General features: G+C 36.0%; 1 protein-coding gene across 1 annotated transcript in view; it reads left to right on the top strand.

The window, feature by feature from the left end:
* The window catches only part of FOXP2 (forkhead box P2), a 691,137-nt gene that overhangs the window by 661,132 nt on the left and 7,505 nt on the right, over positions 1 to 22,500 (top strand). Inside the window, exon 18 of the mRNA XM_036328924.1 lies at positions 699 to 862. Coding sequence (XP_036184817.1) covers positions 699 to 862 — 164 coding nt within the window. The remainder of the gene's footprint in view (positions 1 to 698; positions 863 to 22,500) is intronic.

The raw sequence follows: 22,500 nt of genomic DNA, 5'->3' as shown, positions 1-22,500 counted from the left end.
GCTTTGTTTATAGGCGGGGTTGTGATTGTTCTTAATAGTTGGTTTATCATCTAAGTAAGTTGTAGTACCTAGTACTGTAGAAAGCACTGATTCTAATTCAAGATACTTTTGATGTGAAGAAGCAAGAAGGACACCCTGTGGCAAAATCTGGAATACTCGGTTTTCCTGCAAATGCTAGATTGATAGAAGCTTTTGCAAATGCATGTGGCTATGCATTAATATTTATCCAGGCTGTCATAAATGATTTCACATCATAGTGTTGGGGAACATGGTGCTTGTGGCAAAAACTTTAAAGTTTAATTATAATATATAATTTTTATGCAGAGGAGGCAAATGCCAGGACTTCTTTATTTTGAGTTAAGTTCTGGTCATTTTTAAAAAGCCGAGCAACTGCTTATATTATCTCGGAGTTTCTCGCTACAAGTGAGGCTACAGCATTTCATTATGTGGAAGGCTAGCACCTGAGTAAAAAAGTTTTCTGGGAGAAGTATTCCTCCATATTTTCACATCACAGTTCATTTTCTTGGTATCTCTGCCACAAGTTGCCCATTAGAAATCTTTGTCCTTCCGTGCGTTTTATTTACATGCTTCTAAAACATCCACACCATGATTCAAACCCATTAAAAGAATGTTTATGTTTTAAAAAAAATTTTAAGGAGCATTACACAAGCTGTTTTCCACCCTCTTCATGTCACTAGGCTGCGTTGGCAGAGAGCAGTTTGCCGTTGCTCAGTAACCCCGGCCTGATCAATAACGCATCCAGCGGCCTCCTGCAGGCTGTCCACGAGGATCTCAACGGCTCCCTGGACCACATGGACAGCAACGGGAACAGCAGTCCGGGCTGCTCGCCTCAGCCACACATGTAAGTGTGGTTAGCAGACTCCATAAAAGCAAGAGCTTATATTCACAGGCTCCTAAAATTGAGTATTCTTCTGAAGATTCGAATGATGTATAAGTAAAAAGTACAAGTTTAAGTGCAGTTAAATTGCACCATGTTCATGATGTGAATATGTGTATCCAAATCAAATTTAAGAATCTTTAGAATCTCTCCAATGTCCCATAATTATTGTAGTAACAGTTCTCTACAAATTCTTAATACAACGAACATTCTCTGGGATGTAAAGCAGTGCCTAAGATGACTCTATATCTTATGGATCATTATCACAGTTTGGTTTGCATGGTGCAGTAAGAATATTTATGATGGAGCAAGTTGGCATAATTTTTACTACTATTGCAGGTCTCTAAGCCATTTATGAACTGTAGTCAAGATATTGCCCATTTTTATAAACCATAAAATGCAAAGTTTAACTGTTACCCACAGTTTACATAGAAACCAGTAAAGTGTAACTTTTTGCCTGTCATATTAATCAGTGTAATTACATATTCAACTTTAATTACTGGTGCGTCTGTATTGGCAAGGTTTATACGTTATATTTTATGCAAGACTACGATTCCTATTAATATTTAGCAGCTAACTATATCATTAATTACTCTAAAATCTTTCCCCTACCATCCTTTTAATGGAGCTGAGAGAGTAGATGTATTAAAAATTGATGTTTTGTGAATTTCAGAAATGTGTATAATACTCTAAGAAATGCCTGGGCTTATTCAATAGGCCAACCATATCAGTTTCTTGTTTACTAAAACGTACAGACTATGGGAGAACCTAAAATCCAGGGGGGAAAAAATCAGAATCTGAAATATATATATATATATGTATGTATATATATTACATATATATAATATATATACACACACATATATATATGTATATGTGTGTGTGTATATATATATACATATATATATGTATATATGTGTGTGTGTGTATATATATATATATATATATATATATACCTTTCAGTTGTTATATTGAATTATAACATGTCTGTATATACTTCCTAAAGTTAAATGTTATATACTTCCAATTTTAAATTGAGGTAAGTTTATTACTTTCTTTCATTTTTATATTTTCTCCACCTATGTTTGAATTATCTAGTCAAAGATCTGAAAGAGAAATGTGATCTTTATATGTGTCTAGTTTCACAGAATTTTATTTTGTTGACTTTTAAAACATCTTATTCTACTTGACATATTAATGTCTTTCAGATCATGTACCTAATTGCTTTATAGCACTTTGATTCTATCACCTTTTTGAAAAACACACTGTGAACATTAATGTGTTTCATCAGGTTCGAAACCATGACTTTTTCAAAATGGAAAAATTTGTCTTTTGGAAGTGTCTTTAGATGTATTAAATAATACAAAAGCAGTAATAAAACTCGAAGAAGCAAGAACATGAATATATGCTCTTGAGAATAGCAGTACAGTAAAATAAGGAAAGTGAGCAACCAGACAAAAGTTTTCCATTCCTGCTTTATCCTGGAGCCAGTCGGAGGGTAGCTGCATGCCTTTTACTTTCAGCAGTTCTCCTGAGTATGCTAATGTTAAAACAATACAATTTTAAAGAGCAAACAGGAGTTAGAGCCTGTTTTCCCCCATTAAGAAAAGACCTAGTTTAGAGAAATGACATTCATAATAAAAGTATTTAAGCTGTTGATACAACTCCTAGTTGCTAGGATGCAGTAGATAGTTGTTATAGACCATATATAGAGAACATGTAGAGAAGTACTTTTAATGTGATGGTATTAAAATTAAAAATAATGATGCAATAAAGTAGTTTATCAAACATTATCTTTTTAGAACTTAAGATAATATTAGGCTAAATTATGGCATTTTAAGGGTTGTAATATTCCGCATTTGGTAATTATTATTTCAGGTTCTTCATTTTATTAGTTTAGCTACAGTTTTATTGTGGAATATGTCAGAAAAGAAAATATTATGTTTAAAATGATATGTAAAAATTGTATATATAATGCCTAATTTCCTGCCACTATGGCTTTATAAAATTAAAATGTTCATTTAACAAACTGTACATTTTATGCAATATATGAATATTTTTATGTATTTTTCTTAGAGAGATAAAAGGAAAGTTTCCCTCAGCTTATTAAAAATCGATTTCAGAAAAGAAAAAAAATTAGAGGAAGGCCAAATCTTGTCTTTTTCTAATTTATATAAATTATAATCAAACTTTTAATTATCATGCAAAACATTGAATTACATTCATTTTTTCATCAGTCTCTGCTGTTATTAACTTTTTGTATATAAGATGTCAAATATTGTTGATAGAATTTCATTTCAGTATTTTGTATTTTCATCTTTATAGAGTGTTTAGAAACTTTCACTTAAAGAATGTTAGACATTTTATGTACATTATAAGCCAAAGAAAAATATTATCTAATTCTCTCAATCGAAATTTGGCTGCATATAATTGAATGCACTTCCAAGTACTTTGAAAATTAAACAGAAATGGAAGAATTTTTATGAAACATTTAAAAAGCATGCTTATGTGTCCTGAAATGAAGTCATGGTACTTGTTGTTGTTTTGGAGGGGGATAGTTATGCGGATGCAATTAGAAACTAGACCTGGAAGAGTCTTGTGGTATCAGTAGTACAGATTACAGGGGTTCCAATCCCAGAGCTAGCATTTAATAGCTGAATAGGATTCATTTTTCCCTCAGTTCTCTCAGCTGAAAATGAGGGTAGCAATAATACCTACCTCTCAGAATACTTGCAGATGAAATGAGTGCCTGAAGCATAGTAATTGTTCTGTGTGTCCCTCATAGTGCTGTGTACACATTTACTGGTTCATATTACCTCTTGTAATACCCGATTGTTATTGTAAATGAGACTATAAACAATATTAAAATATTTCCCATTTTAATGGCACTTCATAAACATGCAGTAAGTTTACTAGACAATCACTTTTCTTTTCCTCCCACATCTTCTTATAATTCATGAAGTAAGGTATATGAAGTTTAAACAATATGAGGCCTGGCTTCATGGTAGGCATCAGCTAGAGTCAGCAGGATAAGAAATTTCATTTTTATTTTTTTTAAAAATATATATTTTATTGATTTTTTACAGAGAGGAAGGGAGAGGGATAGAGAGTTAGAAACATCGATGAGAGAGAAACATTGATCAGCTGCCTCCTGCACATCCCCTACTGGGGATGTCCCCGCAACCAAGGTACATGCCCTTGACCGGAATCGAATCTGGGACCCGTGAGTCCGCAGGCTGATGCTCTATCCACTGAGCCAAACAGGTTAGGGCAGGATGAGAAATTTTTTATATAAAATGGTGTAATCTAAAGTTGTACACAATTAACAATTCAAAAAGGGAGAATAATATCAACCCAGAACAGGAACTTGTGATATGTGCCTAGAAAACATTGATTATTAGTTTTGATAGGAATTTAGAGTATTAAAAGTAAAGTAGAATTTAGAATATATGAAGTGGGACTAGACTGTGGAATGTCTTAAATATCGAGCTATGAGATTTATTTTATCCAGTATGGAGCCTGTGAATGTTATGAGCTTGAGCTTCACAGTATCAGAGCTGTGTTTAGGCAAAGTAATCTGAAAGTGTACTGAATGCACTGTGGCTGAATGAAGCTCATGTATCGTAGGATATGTGGGAGGTGAGAAAGATGGAAACAGAAGTGATCCGTGTAATATGTAGTATCTGACTTAAGTACAAGACTGGCCATGAAGAGCAGGAATTGATACAAGAAGCGCTGTAAAGAGAAATACTAGAACAAGACAACCAATGGAATGCTGAGGACAAAGAAGAAAATTGGGAGAGGTCATAGAAACTTTAAAAGCTCAAAAGAACAAGAATGGACACAGGAGGAGAGGTTCAAGAGGGAAAATGATGAGTTTAGCATTTATTTGCTGAATCCAAGAACTAAATGTCCTTAAGATTCAGGACAAAACAAAACTGAAACTTTTATTTTAGTCTTCCCATTCAACTCCAAAATGGCAAAATCCTATATGGTAAAATATAGAAGGATTCCTGAGATTGATGGAGATGTTTTGAAGCTTTAGAAGAGCAGAATAGCTATGGATTAGTGCTTCTTACAAGTTATTTTTGGAAAACAAGAGATACCACATTAGCATCCATATTATTCATTTTGATGCTCCACATTTAAAACTTTCCCTCCACTCCAACTTCTACTCTTGTAATGCCCCTAACAAAGGCTTTTTTTAAAAAAATATATTTTATTGGTTTTTTACAGAGAGAAAGGGAGAGGGATAGAGAGTTAGAAACACCGAAGAAAGAGAAACATCGATCAGCTGCCTCCTGCACACCCCCCACTGGGGATGTGCCCGCAACCAAGGCACATGCCCTTGACGGGAATCGAACCTGGGACCCTTGAGTCGCAGGCCAATGCTCTATCCACTGAGCCAAACCGATTAGGGCCCTAACAAAGGCTTTTGCCAAACTAGTACATTTGTTTTGCCTTAACTATTTAATAGCTTTCTGCTCTTTTCTTTTTTGCTTTTCATCTTCTTTCCCTCACCTACATTCCATCTTTCCTTCAGGGCCTAGACCTATTTTCCCAGGTAAGTTTGCTGTCAGAACCCACACTCTCCTCCTCTTCTGAAGAGCTTATTCCTGGAACTAGCCGTGTGCATGAGAGCATGTCTGTGTGTGTGCATGTGTGGGTGATCATTTTGCACATACCCCTAACTTAAGGACAGAGATGATATTTTAGAGAAATTATAGTATATAAATTCCTAACACCTCATAGAACACAAAGTAAGCATTCAATAGCCATCTGATAGTGATTAGGAAGAATTAAGTGGGAGGTGACAGTTTAGCTTGAAATGGGTCGACTTCGCAAAGAAATACAAGAGTAAAATCCAAGATTGCCTTAGACCTCTGAAGAAGAAGGAAGAACAAGAGATTTTAGGAAGAAGGGACAAGTAAATGCAGTGTTCATCTTTACAAGAGAGCAAAGAGATCTTTCTAAATATTGGTAGAGTATACTTTTTAAATTTTATTTTAATTAGTTGGTATATTTTATAGCTATCCTAATTTATGTGACTAGAGAGAGGCTGGCCCTTTCATCTCATTTATGATTATCCTCCCAGCACTCATTAAATTTTATTTATCTTATTAAAGGTGAATTGAAAAGGAAATAAATATACTGGGATCAATGCAGTATAAACCAGATGAATGCTAAGTGGATTTTAGCAAGAAGCAGGACAGGTTGAAGCCAGGTGGGATAATATAGATTCTAAATAGATTTTTGAAACTTATTTGACCCTTTTTAATCAATATATTTTTAAAATCTTGAGTTTCTACTGCTATTGAAAGAGTTCTAGAGCCATCATGGTCTGAACAAATACTTCCTTAAGAGTCTGAGCTGAGTATCATTACAATTTATAATACTCTTCCCGTATGCACTTCAGTGCCAATACACCTGATTGCCTGACTTCTCAGAGTTCTATAGAATATAGATAAAATTACTTTAGATTTCTATTTTATATTGATGTTTGCCTCTTAAAAGGACCACTTACAGAATTAGGATTGATGATGTGTTCAGGCAGAAATAATTTAAGTGTATTCTCTTTTCCCATGTGTTCGACTTAAATGAATGAAAAGAGAAGAAAGACCTGGAAGGTGAACTCCTACTGGCAGAATCAATCCATTTCCTGTCTCTTTCCAAACCTGAGGCAAAAAGAGAAATTTAATGATGTACCCACCATATTTAGTTCAACTCAGTTGTTTCTTTCTTATTAAGCAATTGTTTCTCCCCACTCTCAATAAGCTGGTTCAGGTTTGCCTATTTTTCTTTTGTAAAAATGTTAAACACGATTCCCATTTCTTTTTATTTTCAAATTCTGTGTCTAGAGATCAAAATGAATGTTCTTCCTGAGCTGGTTTTGTATTGAAGGCTTTATACACAAAGCCTTCCCTTGTCATGTTCTTCTCATTTCTGAGGATTAGAGTCTCCTACTGTTGAGTTTTCAGATGAATTCTTGTTTCATGCCTGAATCCTCTTAGCCTCTATAACATTTCAAAGTTACACTTGCTAATATTCTATATTAGTCGGTGATTATTATTTCCCCTCTCTCTCAAGCAAATATTTGAAGCTTGAGAGTTAATGATCTTCTATGTAGATTCAGATGTTAATATGGTTCATATAAGACTAGAAAACACATTTTTTTTGTGTCCTTAGCAGCCAAAAATGTAGGGTAAGAAAGTCAAAAGGCTCAGGCATCACATGAAATTAGTAGTGCAGTATTATTTCAAGACTGCAATGGAGATTCATGTTTTTGATTAACATGTTGAACACATGCCCCAGAACTTTCTGTACATCGCATGTCCCAGTCATCTTTCCAGCATCCTCTGCCTCTTGAGAACATCAGTTGTTGTTATCATTCCAATAAGAAACTTCAGTCTCTCCTGGCAATAATACTTTGCAACCAAAGACATCTAAAAGGGACTTTTAGACTCCCACTTTGTAAAACGGTATTGAAAATCTAATATACATTGTGAACTGTCGTGAAACATAATGAAAATATTCAAGTATATAATATTACCTTTCTTCTATTCTCTTTGGCTGCCTCAAAATTTAAATTGCTATTTGTAGACGCATGTACAATTGAAAACCCTACACCTTTGGTTGGTGATATTTTATATTAAATCCCTACAGATCTTAGATCTCACTCTCTGTGGACAAAAGCATTTGAAATTGTCTCTGTATTTCAGAGGAAAGCAGTTGAAAGTGACTGACAACTTGAGCGAGTGGAATGCTCTCTCTTCATTGTCTAAATGCCTATTAAACCTGCACTATTTTTGCTGATATTTGGATCATTAAGATGCATTAGGAAGCCCTAAACATAAACACGTATTATGATTTTATAGATTTTTCTAATTCACAACTTGTCACAATTTTTCTATCTCACCTTTTTTTCCTACAATTCTGGGCCTCATGATTTTTGTTCTGACTTAATTCCATTTTTATTTAATCTCTAAACATTTTCATTAACTTTGCTAGTTAGCTTTGAGTGTAGAGTGTAGAGAACTTATGACTATGCGAGCTCTTTATCATCTTATCTTTTTTAGGTGCTACAAGTGTGGCTCCGTAGCTGCGGTTCTTTTTTACATTATCCCAATCCCCATATGTGGCACCTACAACTCATTCTAGTTCCTCTTAATAAAAAAGATCCTCCCAGAGCTGCAGTGCCTTCAGCTGAACAGTGTTATATCCCCACCATGCCAATTGGGGAAATGTGTGGGTTCCTGTAGGGTCTTAAAGGATTTTTCTAGAACGGTACAAATGATATCTGACATCGTGATCTGAATCCCCACAATTTAGGCAAAGTGGGTCAGAAAACTTTTAGCTGACAGCATTGGAGCTCACTGCTTCTGTTTGCTATGTAAGGAGGATACGTTGTTAGAGGTACATCTTCATCTGCAGTAACACTAGTTGAGCCTCAGTAATGTTCTTTCCATAGGGGTCAAAGAACCATTGAGTGAATTGTTGAAAAATGAATATTGCTACTCAGTATTAATTTTTTCTATGTCTAGTAGCAGGGGAAATGGGAGGTTTTTACATACTTATATGATGTTTTAACTTCAGCTTTTGGCATATGGCTTGGGACGTAGATGTGTAATTGTTAAGAAAAGGCATTTTATAACCTAAGATGTTTATTATATAAAGTTGACTATTATTTTAGAATATTACTTAATATAAAGGTAATTTACATAAGATGTTATATTTTAATAAATGTTAAAAGCACTGCATTTTGACTACTTTGGTGGAATTTAAAATTGATCAGTCACATAAGTAACACAGTATACTTGAATACTTTGGCACCAATAAACACAGTTTAAAATTTTATCTCAGGGTTCCTATTTCTAGCAGCAGTTTCTCTCATTAGGACAGAATGAAATAATTTATATAAACAGTAGATGACCAAAATGTTTAATATAACTAGTGGAAATGAGACAGACATAATGATATGAACCCTATGTAATCCTGGTGGAGACAGTCTCTGTAGAAATACCCAGGAAACAGCTGCACCAAGAACCAGCAGTTTAGGGGCCACATTTCCTCAGGGCAATTTGGCAAAGGGAAATAGACAACTGTCCAGAAACATGGTTGATCCACTTGGGGGAGGGAGGTGGAGGGTAGCCACAGCCATAGGGTCTAATCAGAGGACTTTGAGGTCAAGGTCAAATTCTTCAGAGAGTCAGAACCCAAATTATCAAAGAGGGAATTAGAGAGAAGCAGGACATATATTTTGTGCATCCATATACTCATCCTGACATTTCTGACAAGCTTAGTTCACGAACAAGCAAAAATACAATTTTTAGATGAATAGATCAAAGGGCTTTTGGAGAGCAGCAAAACTGACTTAATGCCCAAGTGTCAAGATATAATTTAGTTTTCTTTTATTTCTCTGGCCAACGGGTTAGTAATATAGAGGTCCTTGTATCCATAGCTAAATGTTTGTTGAAAGTTTGTTGCAAGGCACAAGAATGGCACCAATGGTATCTTAACAGGAAACTGTTTTGATTCTGAGATTAGGCATAATTTATTTGTACTCATCAATAATCAAATAAGTTACATCTATATTTTTATTACAGCCTTTTGGGTCACAGCTATCACTTCTATAAATCAAATAGAATGGGAAGCCCAGCTGATTTAGCTCAGTGATTGAGCATTGACCAATGAACCAGGAGGTCAAGGTTCCATTCTTGGTCAAGGTACGTGCCTGGATTGCAGGCTCGGTCCCCAATAGGTACAGCAGGCAGCCGATCAATGATCCTCTCTCATCATCAATGTTTCTATCTCTCTCCCCCTCTCCCTTCCTCTCTGAAATTAATAAAAATACATATTTTTGTAAAAAAAAGAATGGGAAGTCTGAAATAATTTTATGTTTTTAAATTAGCACCACTGCAAAATTATCTGAAATCATTTGCAAGTGAGCCTTCAAATCTTGTACAATTCAGTTTCTTTACAGAATGTTGTATAAATTTGAGTAACTATCAAATGCTGAAGGTGGGGGAAGAAATCTTAGATAAATTTATATATTTTATATATCTGTTGGTGGCAAAAATGGCACCAATTGGACCTCAGTTCAGCAGCCTTGGTACTTCAGTTCTGGCTAAGAAAGTATTCAGAGCCAAGATTCAAACTATAAAACAAAGTTTATTTAGAAAGCCACAGAGGTAGAATAATTGAGCTGTGGAAGAAGTGAGCCAGCTGAGCTGTGTGAGCTCAGGGAGCAAGTCACAGAGGCAAAACAAGGACCCGAGCAGCCGAACAGAAAAAGAGAGGCAAGGAAATGCACCTGGGGAGCGGGGCGGGGAATGATGCTGGCGTGTTCCATAGGGAGAGCCAGCCTGGGGCCTCCAAATTTAGGGCTTTTAAAAGTAGGGGTTTGAGCCCTGACTGGTTTGGCTCAGTGGATAGAGCATCGGCCTGCGGACTGAAGGGTCCCGGGTTCGATTCCCGTGAAGGGCATGTACCTTGGTTGTGGGCACATCCCCAGTAGGAGGTGTGCAGGAGGCAGCTGATCAATGTTTCTCTCTCATCGATGTTTCTAACTCTCTCCTTTCCTCTCTGTAAAAAATCAATAATATGTATATATATGTATGTATATATATATATATATATGGGGTTTGAGGGAGGTTCTAAGGAAAGATCTCAATAGAATAGTCATGGCCTTTCCAGGTGAGTCCTTCAAGGGTCTTGGTGTCTACTGATTGGGTCAGTACCAGGGCAGAGGGGCATTAGTCAGTGCAGCTGATCCTGGGCCATGGCTCAGGCTTCGCTTGTCTGGTTTTGCTGCTTTTCTGAACCTGGAGCTGAAACACAGCCGAGGCCTAGATGTTATCCCCAGGGGTGAATGCCTACTGCCTACAGGAGGGGTGCAGGCGCCTTGCCTGGGAGTCTCCTGAGACCACTCTTCAGCCTCTTGTTCCTCCTCCAAAGGGATCTACTGCGTGACTAGCAACAGGCCAGGGGAGGAAAGGTCAGGGCAGAGTCCACGCCGAAAGACAAGCAATATAAAAGGTCAGGGGGTTCAAATGGCATGACCAGAGAGAGCTCGGGGAGGAAAGGTTACCCTGGGGGTGAGGTCCTTGTTTTCCCAGTGCTGCCTGCTGCTAGGCACCTGGAGCTTTCTGCCCTGGGGACTTTCTGCATCTGGCCCATCTTCCTTGCTCTACTCATGCCTGTCTAACTGACTACCACACATTCACTTCATAAAATTGTTTCTTTAACCTTAATCTACCTTTTTGTCATGTTTCTTAAACTTTATGTTATCTTTAAGTGGAACTTTGGAACTCAAGCTTGAAGTCAGATCTGTTAGGATATAAGATAGAATTGTGTGCCACATCCTTAATATTGGCAATTTATCTTAGAAGAGAACATTTTATTACAATTATCTGAAAATAATATTCCATTGAAATTAAACACTGACTGAATATTTAAAGAGAATTGAATAAGGGAGTAAAGAGATTTATTAAGTATATTAGGATTAAGGTTGTATGCTGATTTTAAGAAGAAACATTGAAATTTATTTGACTGTTTATCCTTAGCCAGAGTGAAAAGGATGGAAAATTTAGTAGGGCATTTTCTAATTATAGTTGGAAGAAAGCAAATTATACAGGTATATATGAAATTGAAATATCATTTGTTCACTCCAATTTTTCTATCCCCTTTTAAAAATGGTGGCATATTTCTGGGAGGAGAAATATTTACCTTTTCATCAAGAGATAAGCACAATTTTTATCTGTTGAACTGGAGTGGTGTTTCTGATTACTATCCTAATGACAGCTATATACAAACTATTGGCAGCTATATACAAACTGTTGCAAATCAAAATGAAGGTCAATTCACTCGACACTAGAATTTTTGTGGTAAATGTTATTTTAATTTACAAAAGTGAAAACAATCTTAAAAAAATAATAAATTGGAAAGCCATTGAACCATACAAGTAAAGATCTGTTTTATAATTTCTTAATTGATATATTAATCCTAGTTATTTTTAAATATATGGCCTTCTTATTCATTTCTATAAGAGAATTAAATATTTCTCTAATGTGTGATTAAATTTAAAATATAAAATCTAGAATTTAGTGTAAGAAATCAGGATTTGTTAAAAAAGAATAAACAGCTTATGTGAAATTAAGTAAATAATTTCTTTAGCCTAAGATTAAGTCATTTTAAAAAGTACTAACAAAATGTTTTCTTTTAAAAGTAACTTTTTCCATTTATAACTGTAGTTTCACGTCTTAGCTTATTTCTGTGATATGTTAAACCAAAATTCCCCTTCAAAATTAAAAATGTTTAAGCATAAATTGTTTCTCATTTCAACCTGCCTTTATAAAAATGAACATAACAAAACTTGCAATTTTTATAAATCTACCAATAAATTACAAATATAATTATATGATTTTGTGTTTAAATACTAGAAGGAGAGGGGGGTGGTTAGAGAGCAACCAAAGGAGTTGTATGCATGCATATTAGTGTAACCAATGGACACAGACGCTGGGGCGGTGGGGGCTGGGCTTGGCCCTGGTGAGAATAGCTTGGGGGGAGGGGAAGGGTTAAGCAGGGGAAAAAAAGACATATGTAAAACTTGAGACAATAAATAAATTTTTTGAAATGTATGCAAATGCAAATGAAATTGATAAAGTGCTAATCACATGCTTTGATTTTTAAATGCTTACATACTAGTTACCATTATTTATTCAACAACTCTGTGGCAAGTACTACCATAAATAGATACTGTAGAGAGTTAAAAGAAAAAACTCATCTGAGTAGTTCCTTTTAATTAGAAAAATTTGATGCTATTTTGTGAAATAGTCAAAACGTATGGAAATCAATGGACAGCATTAGCCTATAGCAATACTCAGTGTATTCTCATATTTTTAAATGTCATTGACCAACAAGTAGGACATACAAATAAGAGATAAAGATGAATTCATATGATTTTAAACATTTTCTTTTAGAGTTAACCAATATACCCCATGTAAGTTAAAGGTATTGAAACTACAATTAGTAGAAGTAAGGATCAAGAAACTTTAAAACCAAGGACTTGAACAAAACTGTAATGAGTGGGAAGTAGATACATGGTTTTTCAATAGATTTAATATGTTTCTAAAAGTACTGTATGTATAAGTTCATTTACTGGATAAAGATTGTTATATCGGGTCAAATAAAATTTGTTTCCATAGTAAAATTGAAGCATCAGCACCTCCTGCAGTTTCTGAGGACAGGATTCTTAGTCTTATCCAATGAGTAATGTGATATCCTTCAAGTGTGCTAGGGCAGGGTAAAGGTGGAAAAATGTTCTATCGAATTTTTTAAAAGATATCTTTATAAAAGGATGTTTGTTACTCTTTTCCAGTGGCACACTATGTTAAATGTATTCAATTTTCTCAAATAACTAGGGTTATCTGAAGACAAGGTATAAAGGCTCTTCTATAATGAGTAACCACATAAAAACAATTGTAATCTAGTCTTACATTTAGTCTTGACTTGTCAATATTTGTTTAAATTGACTTTACATTGCCTAAAGTTGACCATATTATAGTTATCAACCATTAATTGTAAGCTTTTCCTTATAGCACTTGTTGATATTTATCATAACATTTAAGACACAATTTTTATCATTAGTTTCGTGGTATTACGCAATACTGTATTTCTGGAAAGCCAATAAAATTCCCATTGTGCCACTGAGTTTCTAATAAATGATGACACTATATAAATAAATTATTACATTTGATGACATCTAAATCAGAAGCACTGCTGTGGCTTTATGGTTTAATGTCTATTGACTTAAATTACTTTTTAACATCTCAGATTAAGAGAACTTTATCCCTAGTGTTTCTTATTCTAAAGAAAAATAGTATCAAGGAGAAAATGAAGACAATTGGCATTCCTCTAGAAAATATACTGTGACCACAATCTAAAGAAGATAAACTTGCCCATTATAATTTGACTCTTTGCTTTAGGATGTAGGCAGGCATCAAGATTTCTCCTGCCCTGGGTGATTTGGGTACTTATAAATTACACAAGTGAAGATGCAACACAGTTGTTTTTTAGTCAGCAAATCAGTTTGTTAATGCAGCTAGTCCTCTGTTTGTGTTGTGCTTTATGCTATGGCTGAAGATGGGCTGTAAGACCAAAAGATTAAACTACAGTATAACCATCAACTACCACTCTGCATTTCCTTCTAGTAAAGGCTTGGCAGGTGGAGTGGAGGAGAGATGAGTTCCACTCATTTAAGTTAAATAAACATTTTTTGAGCACCTACTATGTGCAGCATACTCTGCTGGGGACTGTAGATAATCTGTAGCTACAGGAGGTGTAAGTATGATAAAGGGCTGGATAGGTGTATAAGTAGAGACACCAAGTAAAGGAATGAAGAGGTTTGTAACCAAATTGTGAATTCAGAGACTTAAGGGTGCACATGAGCAACAGGAATCAGAAAAGTGTTTATGGAGGATGTACCTTTGAGTTGGGATTCACAAGAAATAGACTTTTAGGTGGAACTTTATGAAATTATTGACATTTAACTGTTTTTGCTTGCAAAATAGCAATCATATTTTTCAACTTAAGATTAAGCAGAGGTAAGTAATGAGTATGCATTTGAAAAATTCACCAATTATTTGGGTATCATGAGCAAGACCCTCAAGGGTATATATCCTACTTTTAAAATGGCTTACCTCTTTTCTTTTTTGTTAATCAAATCTACTGGAAATGCAAGAAAGATTTTTTCCACTATATTTAATTTTAATATATGTGTTTTTTTAAAATGATATAAACTGAAAATTAAAAATAATTTTTTTCAGAGATCAAGTCTTTATGCATGCAGCCATTGCTACTACAATACAAGCATATTAATCGCAATGAGGACTATAGATAGATTTATTTTAATATCTTTCCATCTTTCACTTTCTAATACCGAAATGTTTTATATTTGCTTCCCCTCCTCATTGAGCAATTAAAACAACAAATATAAAGATTTATCAAAATAGCATATATTATGAAAAGTCATTATCTATTTTAATTTTTATAATTTTTAAGTATGTTTTTATTGATTTTAAAGAAAGGAAGGGAAAGGAATAGCGAGACCGAAACATAGATGAGAGAGAAACAATGATTGGCTGCCTCCTGTGCACCCCCTACCCCGCGCATGTACCCTGACTGGGAATTGAACTGATGACCTCATGATTCATGGGTCAGTGCTCAACCACTGAGCCACACCAGCCAAGGCCAGAATGCACTTTTCCTCAACTCTGCATAATGAACGTTTTCATATATTTCAAAACCTACCCGAAGTGACAAACCCCTCCTTCACAGAGCAGTGACTAATGATGTTGCCAGAATTTATCTCACTTCTTTCATTGCACTTTGTCTACTGTGGTATGGGTCACATTCTGCCTTGTGTACAGTATGTCTTTCTCTATTAAACCGAAAAACTCTATGAAAACAGGAACCTATTTCCACATCAGATCCTAGCTTAGTGGTTTGCACATAATGTCTATTGAACTGATTTTACTTCACTTCTGATTTTGTTCATAATTAAAATTTTATCCTTCTAGAAGTTCTTTGATTTAAGTCGCTGACTGTGTATCTCGATTTCAGAAAATAGCAACAGACTTTACATCCCTCCATCACTAAATACTTTCTATCCAATTATCTAAAGAAGTTCCAAATAGCTGTCTAATTCTCCCAGGTGTAAATTACATCAAATTAGGAGCTGGCTATGCCGTCTTTAAGCAGGAAATATAAATTACTGCTTTTCCGTAGTAAATAATTAGTGGATAAAAAGGAATAGTTGAATTATAAATCTTTAGTTTCAAGGGCAGAAAAATTGTTATACTGTTTGAAATAAATGTCTGGATTCTAGTTTGAAAGGCTATCCATTATTTGCCAAATGGATAATTTGCTTTAAAATTAAAGATGAAGTTATTTCCACACCCACTTAAAGGACTATGACATATTTTATCAGGTTTAGAAGAACTATTAATGTGACTATTAAGGGAAACATGTTTACCTTTTGTATGTGCCCTTCTGTGCCAATGTGTACTCTTCTGAAATAATACAGTTGCCTGGTATGTATTAGGTGCTCAATAAATAAATGAATGGCTGGGGAGATTATCCAGTCCAAACTTCATAGACTCCTGCCTCAAGATACCTTAAAACTAAGCCTACTGATTACCCTTTATTCAAGATCTCACAAATGAGACCAAAAAAAAAATCAGTAACTCCACTAGTTTTCTTTTTCTCCCTTGCTCATATTAAAAAACAAACAAGCCTAGTAAGTCCTCAGTGTTCCAGACGTTAACGTCTGTTTTGCCTCTATAAACAATGATTCTATTTTTTAAAGTAATTTCTACTTTACTTATTATGAGGGGTTCTACTAAGGACTGCAGTTTAATCTGTAAAATGCTCACATGAGTGGGGGGAAATGGCATGATGACACTTGAACCATCCAACATCGATCTTCTTCAAACCCAGAAAGAGTTTTATCATCTGCATAGTCAACAATTTATGTTTTGTCCATCAAAATTTGCTCTTACTTTACTGTCTTTAATGACAATACATTGGGATCCTTCTTAGAGGCAAATAATAAATAATCTCTGCCTGCTATTAACTCTTCTGTTGTTACTTAATTGCTACTTTTCTTAGTACACTTCTGGCTGGCAACCATGTAGTTATTCAAGTACATATTGTTCTCATGCTGGACTGCAGGTTCTTTGATAGATGTTTAAACCCTCCTCCCGTGCCTTATATATAGAAGGTACACAGTAAACTTTAAATTAATTATTGGCAAGAGAAGATAATGGTATTAAGTTACTGGCTTTTTCTGTCAAGTGAGATTGATGCTCTTTATGTCATTTACAGATACAAGGGACTTTACTCAATCCATACTATAAAGGAATGTTTGGCAGAAAAATGTATTATCTATCAGGCTTATATGCATACTAGAGGCCTGGTGCACAACATTCGTGCACTGGGGGTGGGCGGGGAGGGTCCCTCAGCTTGGCCTGCACCCTTTCACAGTCCAGGAGCCCTCAATGGCTTAGGCCCTGAGCGGACCTAAGCCATCAGTCGGACATCCTTAGTACTGCCGCGAAGGTGGGCCGCTGTGCTCACCAGCCATCAGCCTGGCTTGTGACTGAGCAGTGCTTCCCCTGTGGGAACACACTGACCATCAGGGGGCAGCTCTTGCTCTGACTGTCTGCTCCCTGGTGGTCAGTGTGCATCATAGCGGCTGGTCATTCTGCTGTTCAGTCAATTTGCATATTACCCTTTATTATATAGGATTGCTATGTCTTTTAAAATTTCCATTTTTTAGTCTACTTTGAGTTAATCTATTTAAGTTTTCTCCAACATAAAATATATTATTTGATTGCATAAGCTTCATGTGTATAACAGATATGATATAGGCCTGGGCCATTCAATGCATGTATGTTAATGATTTTAATGACAAGGTAATGATGAGGTCTGGCATTGATGGGTGAGGAAAGTCAGTGTAGGGACTCTTTACAGAGCATTTCAATGATGGCCATTCTACTTTGAAATGTACTTTGTTGCTTCAAAAGTGATCTGAGACATGACCTGGGCTTTTGTCTTAGTGTTTTTATTTTCCATAAATAATTCTTTGGGATAATTATGGTATTATGAGGAGTACATATATGTTTGTTTTATGATTTTCCTATTATAGTAATAAAAATCTCTTTTTGCGAGAAGGGCTAAAATATTTTTAGAGCTAGTTAAACTCATACAATATTTAAAACTTAGTTCATGTATTTATACCATACCTTCTTCCATAAAGGATTTAGGGTTGTGATTATCAACCTTAATGGTAGACTGTCTCTACCATTTATTGATCACTTAGGACCCAGATACTGTTCCAAGTAGTTTGCATATGTAAATAATCATTTAATCCTCATAACATCTGTTTAAAGTAGGCCCTTTATTATTCCTGCTTTTAGAGTAAAGAAAGAGTGACAGAGGCCTTAAGTAACTTCCCCCAGGCCACATAGCTAAGAGTAAAGGAGCCAGGATTCAAAACCAAGCATTTTATCCTCAAAGCCTGCTATATTCTTAAACAATGTATTAGCCACTTAACTGTGTGACTGAAGTGTATGAATAAGGTGTCTAAACTCTTCAGTATTATTTACACTACACTTACAATAAAAATATTAAATACATAAACTTTATTGTATTAAATCACACCCAGGTAATTAAAGTCTTTATATTATTCTACTAGAAAAGAGGATATACATAGGAAGAACTGGTGAGCACTCAGTAAAAAGGGAGTTTCTTTAAAGGGATTTCTCTCTTGTATTTAAATTGTCCGAGAGTTTTCTTTGGTGAAGGGGAGCATTTTTCCTCGAAGAAAATCTAATTATCCTTGTAACACGTGGTACCTTGAAGAATTTGGAAAAATGAACAGTGTAGAGATAGCCACTTTTTTTCCTGGAAATAAATTAGATGACCTTCATATTCCGTAATGGGGACAAGGAGGGAAAGACACTGCTAATGACCACAGAAGAGACTGATTTCTCATTCATCCTGCAACTCACCAAAGGCATGTTTTCTTTGTGTGTCGTTTCTTTTGAGTTGGTGTACAGCGGGAAAAGGGGAAGCATGGAGCCCTTTGCGATTCAAGAATGAGAAACCTAATGTACATAGAGACAATCATGTAGAATTTTATTTTTATTGAAAAGACTTTCACTTATTTATAGGCATGGGTAGTTGGGATGCTTAAACTTCTCTTCCTGCTTTTTCTTTCTTCTTTCCTAAACATTATTTTGATGTCAATCAGATGTTGAAACCTGAGCATTAATAATTATTGGCTTTGGTCTGAGCTTATTTTAGTAAATAAATTTTATTTACACCTGTCCCAGGCCTGATACCTTGTTCACAAGCTAATCTGATGGAAAGGATCCCAAGAATACTTAATTCCAGAGGAAATTTTTTTTTTAATTACTGCAAATGAAATTAAAACTTGATTGCACATCATTTATTCAGCCAACATGTACTTACTAGGTGCTTGCTATGTGTATAGCTCTCCTAATCTGTGACGTTCATAGTCTAGTTGGAAAGACACAGTCCAGCCACCATTAGAAAGTTCATTACAATACTCATGATTAAGGGGACACAGGAAAGCAGGAATAACAAGGTTCCAAAAAACAGTGTACTTTTCATACCACTTGGAAAGTCACTCATTTTCTTATCTATAGAATAGGAACATTGACTGAAATTATGTTTGATACAGTGTTCGATTCAAAGATTTCAAAGTATTGAGTATCAGGATGATCAAGAAAAAATGCTTTTGGGGTGTCAAAGTAGCAGATCAGCGCAAGCTGGACAGGCCAAACAAACCCCCCTCTAGAAGTAGATAAGATATAAGTTGGTCTGGCTCTTAAATGGCAGACAGGGTATGCATAGATGGTACAAAGACCAGAAGGGAATTCCACGTTCTGTGAACACACAGCGGGTTGAAGAAGGAAGCACAGACCAAGTCAGCATAAAATATCTCAGAATAGGAGCTGAACATGATGTTTTAAGGATGATATTTTGAGTCTGGAATTCAAGTTACTCAGAAATACTGTTATACATGGGTAATTTGAGTTCTAGCTATTAAGAATGGCTGAAGGGTTAAGGTTTTAACTTAATCCTGTATCATCCCGTGTGTCTCACTTCAGACCTTCAGATGGAATTTTTTTTTTTTTTTGCAAGGCAGTGAAATAATGAAATAAATAAATTTTGTGTATATTGAAATTCTCTGAGAATGCACCTGAACATACTTTATAGATATCCTTTTAAAAAATTATCTCTGTGTGTTTTAAAAATAAATTGTTTGTTATTCCTCTTATCCACCTTGAGACTTTCCCACAGAATATTTATGCAAATAAAATGCAGACAAGAAAGGTAAACACAAATGAATCAGAGACTCATAATATGGCAGTGTTCCAGTTGAGGGGACAATGGAAGTGAACAGGGGATTAGAAACTGAGTCAGAGTGAGGAGACCTCCTAGGTTCCCTCAGTGTCCTGAGAACATTAAGACACACCAACTACGTGAGAGGTCAAATCTAAATTATAAGATGCCCAAACTAATGATAATTGGTTGGAGTGAAATCCCATAAAACAGTGGCAAGTATCTGTGTATATCTTGCCAGCTTCTTAATATCTGTTTTAAAATATTCAGCCATTTAACCTTGAAAGTTTTGATTATTCACGGGTCATGTATGAGACCTAATTAGGAAAACGGTGCTGTTATATTAACCTTAAGAGTTTATTCTAATTATTTTCATAACTTAGAGTTTTCTATTCTCTCAAATGTTCTGAGTCCCAGATTGAACCTGGAAAACCTAAAATTATAAAATTCAACTCATAATGATTATTAAATCAAAGTGTCATTTTTAAAAATAAGAGTCATTAAGTGCATATGAACTTTTACAAGTAACCATATTAGAAGATTTGATTTTCTATATATTAGAGAGTGCTTTGGGAAAATTAACATTAAACATTTAATAAATGTTTAAAATTCTGGACATGTCTACATGATACCATAATAACCAGTTGGTTCATCAGTCATTTTACTGAAACTGTTGGCTACTTCAGTGAAGCATTTAGTCAAAGTAGTTGAATTCAGTTGGTAGATATTTTAGTCAAAATAACTTCTTTTGTCTTTTAAAATGATCCTCAAAAACAGTTTTTATGATTTCAGGCTTTCACTATTCTGAAATCATCTGTGTACATACACACACGCACGCACACACATAGACACACAGACACCACCTGACCCCCCTGCCTACCGCTGTGGTATGTATTTTCCTAATTGCACCTTTCGAGTTTTCTAATTGACTGTGTAATCTTTAATTAGTTTATTCATCATGTAAAATAGTATCTACAAATTAGTTATACTCACATACTAGATGTTTTACTTTTTAAATTTATAAACTATTCTTTAATCAATAACAGTTTTTTTTGGGGGGGACTATAATTTTAGTTAGTAACTGGAGGCCTGGTGCATGAATTCATACATGGGTGGGGTACGGCTGGCCTGCCCCGATGGGGTGGGGTGGTACGATCAGGGGCGGGGCTGGCCAGGGGGAAGGGCTGTGGGTGGTTGGCCAGCGGGCCCTATCCCCCGGTTGAACTCCCAGCTGAACTCCTAGTTGAACTCCTGGTCAAAGGGACAATTTACATATTAGCCTTTTATTATATAGGCTTTCTCTTGCAGGACAATAAATAGTTTCTTGGAAATTAAAAACAACAATGGTTTTCCTTATGATAATAGTACAGTGCTGTGAATTTAATGCAACTTTTTATACATGTAAAATTTAAGCACAATAAATTCTGTTTCATTAAATATCAATGACAAACCCTCTTCTTGAGTTTCTATTTGTATTGATTACAATAGAATTTCATGATTGACCCCACTGAGTGCAGTAATCTATAATAATTAAAGTGTAATATGCTAATTAGACCAGACAGCTGAACAATCTCCCAGACATCATTCCAGACAAAGCCGCGGCAGCAGGGATCTAGGCAGAGGCAGTTAGGGGCAATCAGGCAGGCAGGCGAGCAGTTAGGGGTGATCAGACAGGCAGGTGAGTGGTTAGGGTTAATCAGGCAGGCAGGCAAGCAGTTAGGGGCATCAGGCAGGCAGGTGAGTGGTTAGAGGCGATGAGGCAGGCAGGCAGAGTGGTTAGGGGTGATCAGTCAGGCAGGAAGACAAGTGTAGGCTAGGAGCCAGCAGTCCTGGATTGTGAGAGGGATGTCCGACTGCCGGATGTCTGACTGTCTAAACCGGCAGTCAGACAGTTCCCAAGGGGTCGTCCGAATTGCGAAAGGGTGCAGGCCGGACTGAGGGACCCCCTTCCATGCACAAATTTCAGGCACTGGGCCTCTAGTGATCTTATAAAGGCCACTTCCCATAGTCTCCAACCTTTGGGAGTAACTTATACTTAGAACTGAGAGCTTAGAGTTGATCATAGCTTGACATAGTGGAGACATTGGGGAAATTTCAGAATTCTTTGCCCATGCATGCAAAATATGAGAATAGTTAATAGGACCATCACCTTGAATTGGCTTTCTGAACGGTCTTTCTGCTATTTTTTTATAAACCCGAGTACTTCTCTGGAAGTAGTTAGACATGATCAGAACAAGGATGGTGGACCAGGTACAGAAAGTCACCAGGGTGGAAAGCTCTGGGTGCCTAGCGACTGGAAAAACTGGGGGAAAAAGGGATCATGCCCCAGAGTAACCTTTCCTCCCTTAGCTTATCATTGCTCAAGGAGTTTAGACTCCCTGAGCTTTCATATAGCTGGTCATGCAGTTGAGACCCCCTGCCCTTTCATATCGCCGATCATGTGGTTTGGACTCTCCTCTGACCTTTTCCTCTCTGATGCTGCTGGACATGCAATAGACCCCCTTAGAGGAGGAACAAGGGCCAAAGAATGGCCTCATGTGACTCCCATGCAGGCCTTGGCGTGACCATTCCCGTAAGTATTAACCCCGAGGGAGAACATCTAGGCCTCAGTTGTGTTTCGGCGCCAGGCCCAGAAAAGCCGCAAAACCAGGCAAGCGATGCCATGGCTGGCC

This window comes from Myotis myotis, unplaced genomic scaffold, assembly GCF_014108235.1.
Source record: "Myotis myotis isolate mMyoMyo1 unplaced genomic scaffold, mMyoMyo1.p scaffold_m19_p_11, whole genome shotgun sequence".
Taxonomy (NCBI): domain Eukaryota; kingdom Metazoa; phylum Chordata; class Mammalia; order Chiroptera; family Vespertilionidae; genus Myotis; species Myotis myotis.
This window is presented reverse-complemented; position numbering and strand designations above follow the sequence as displayed.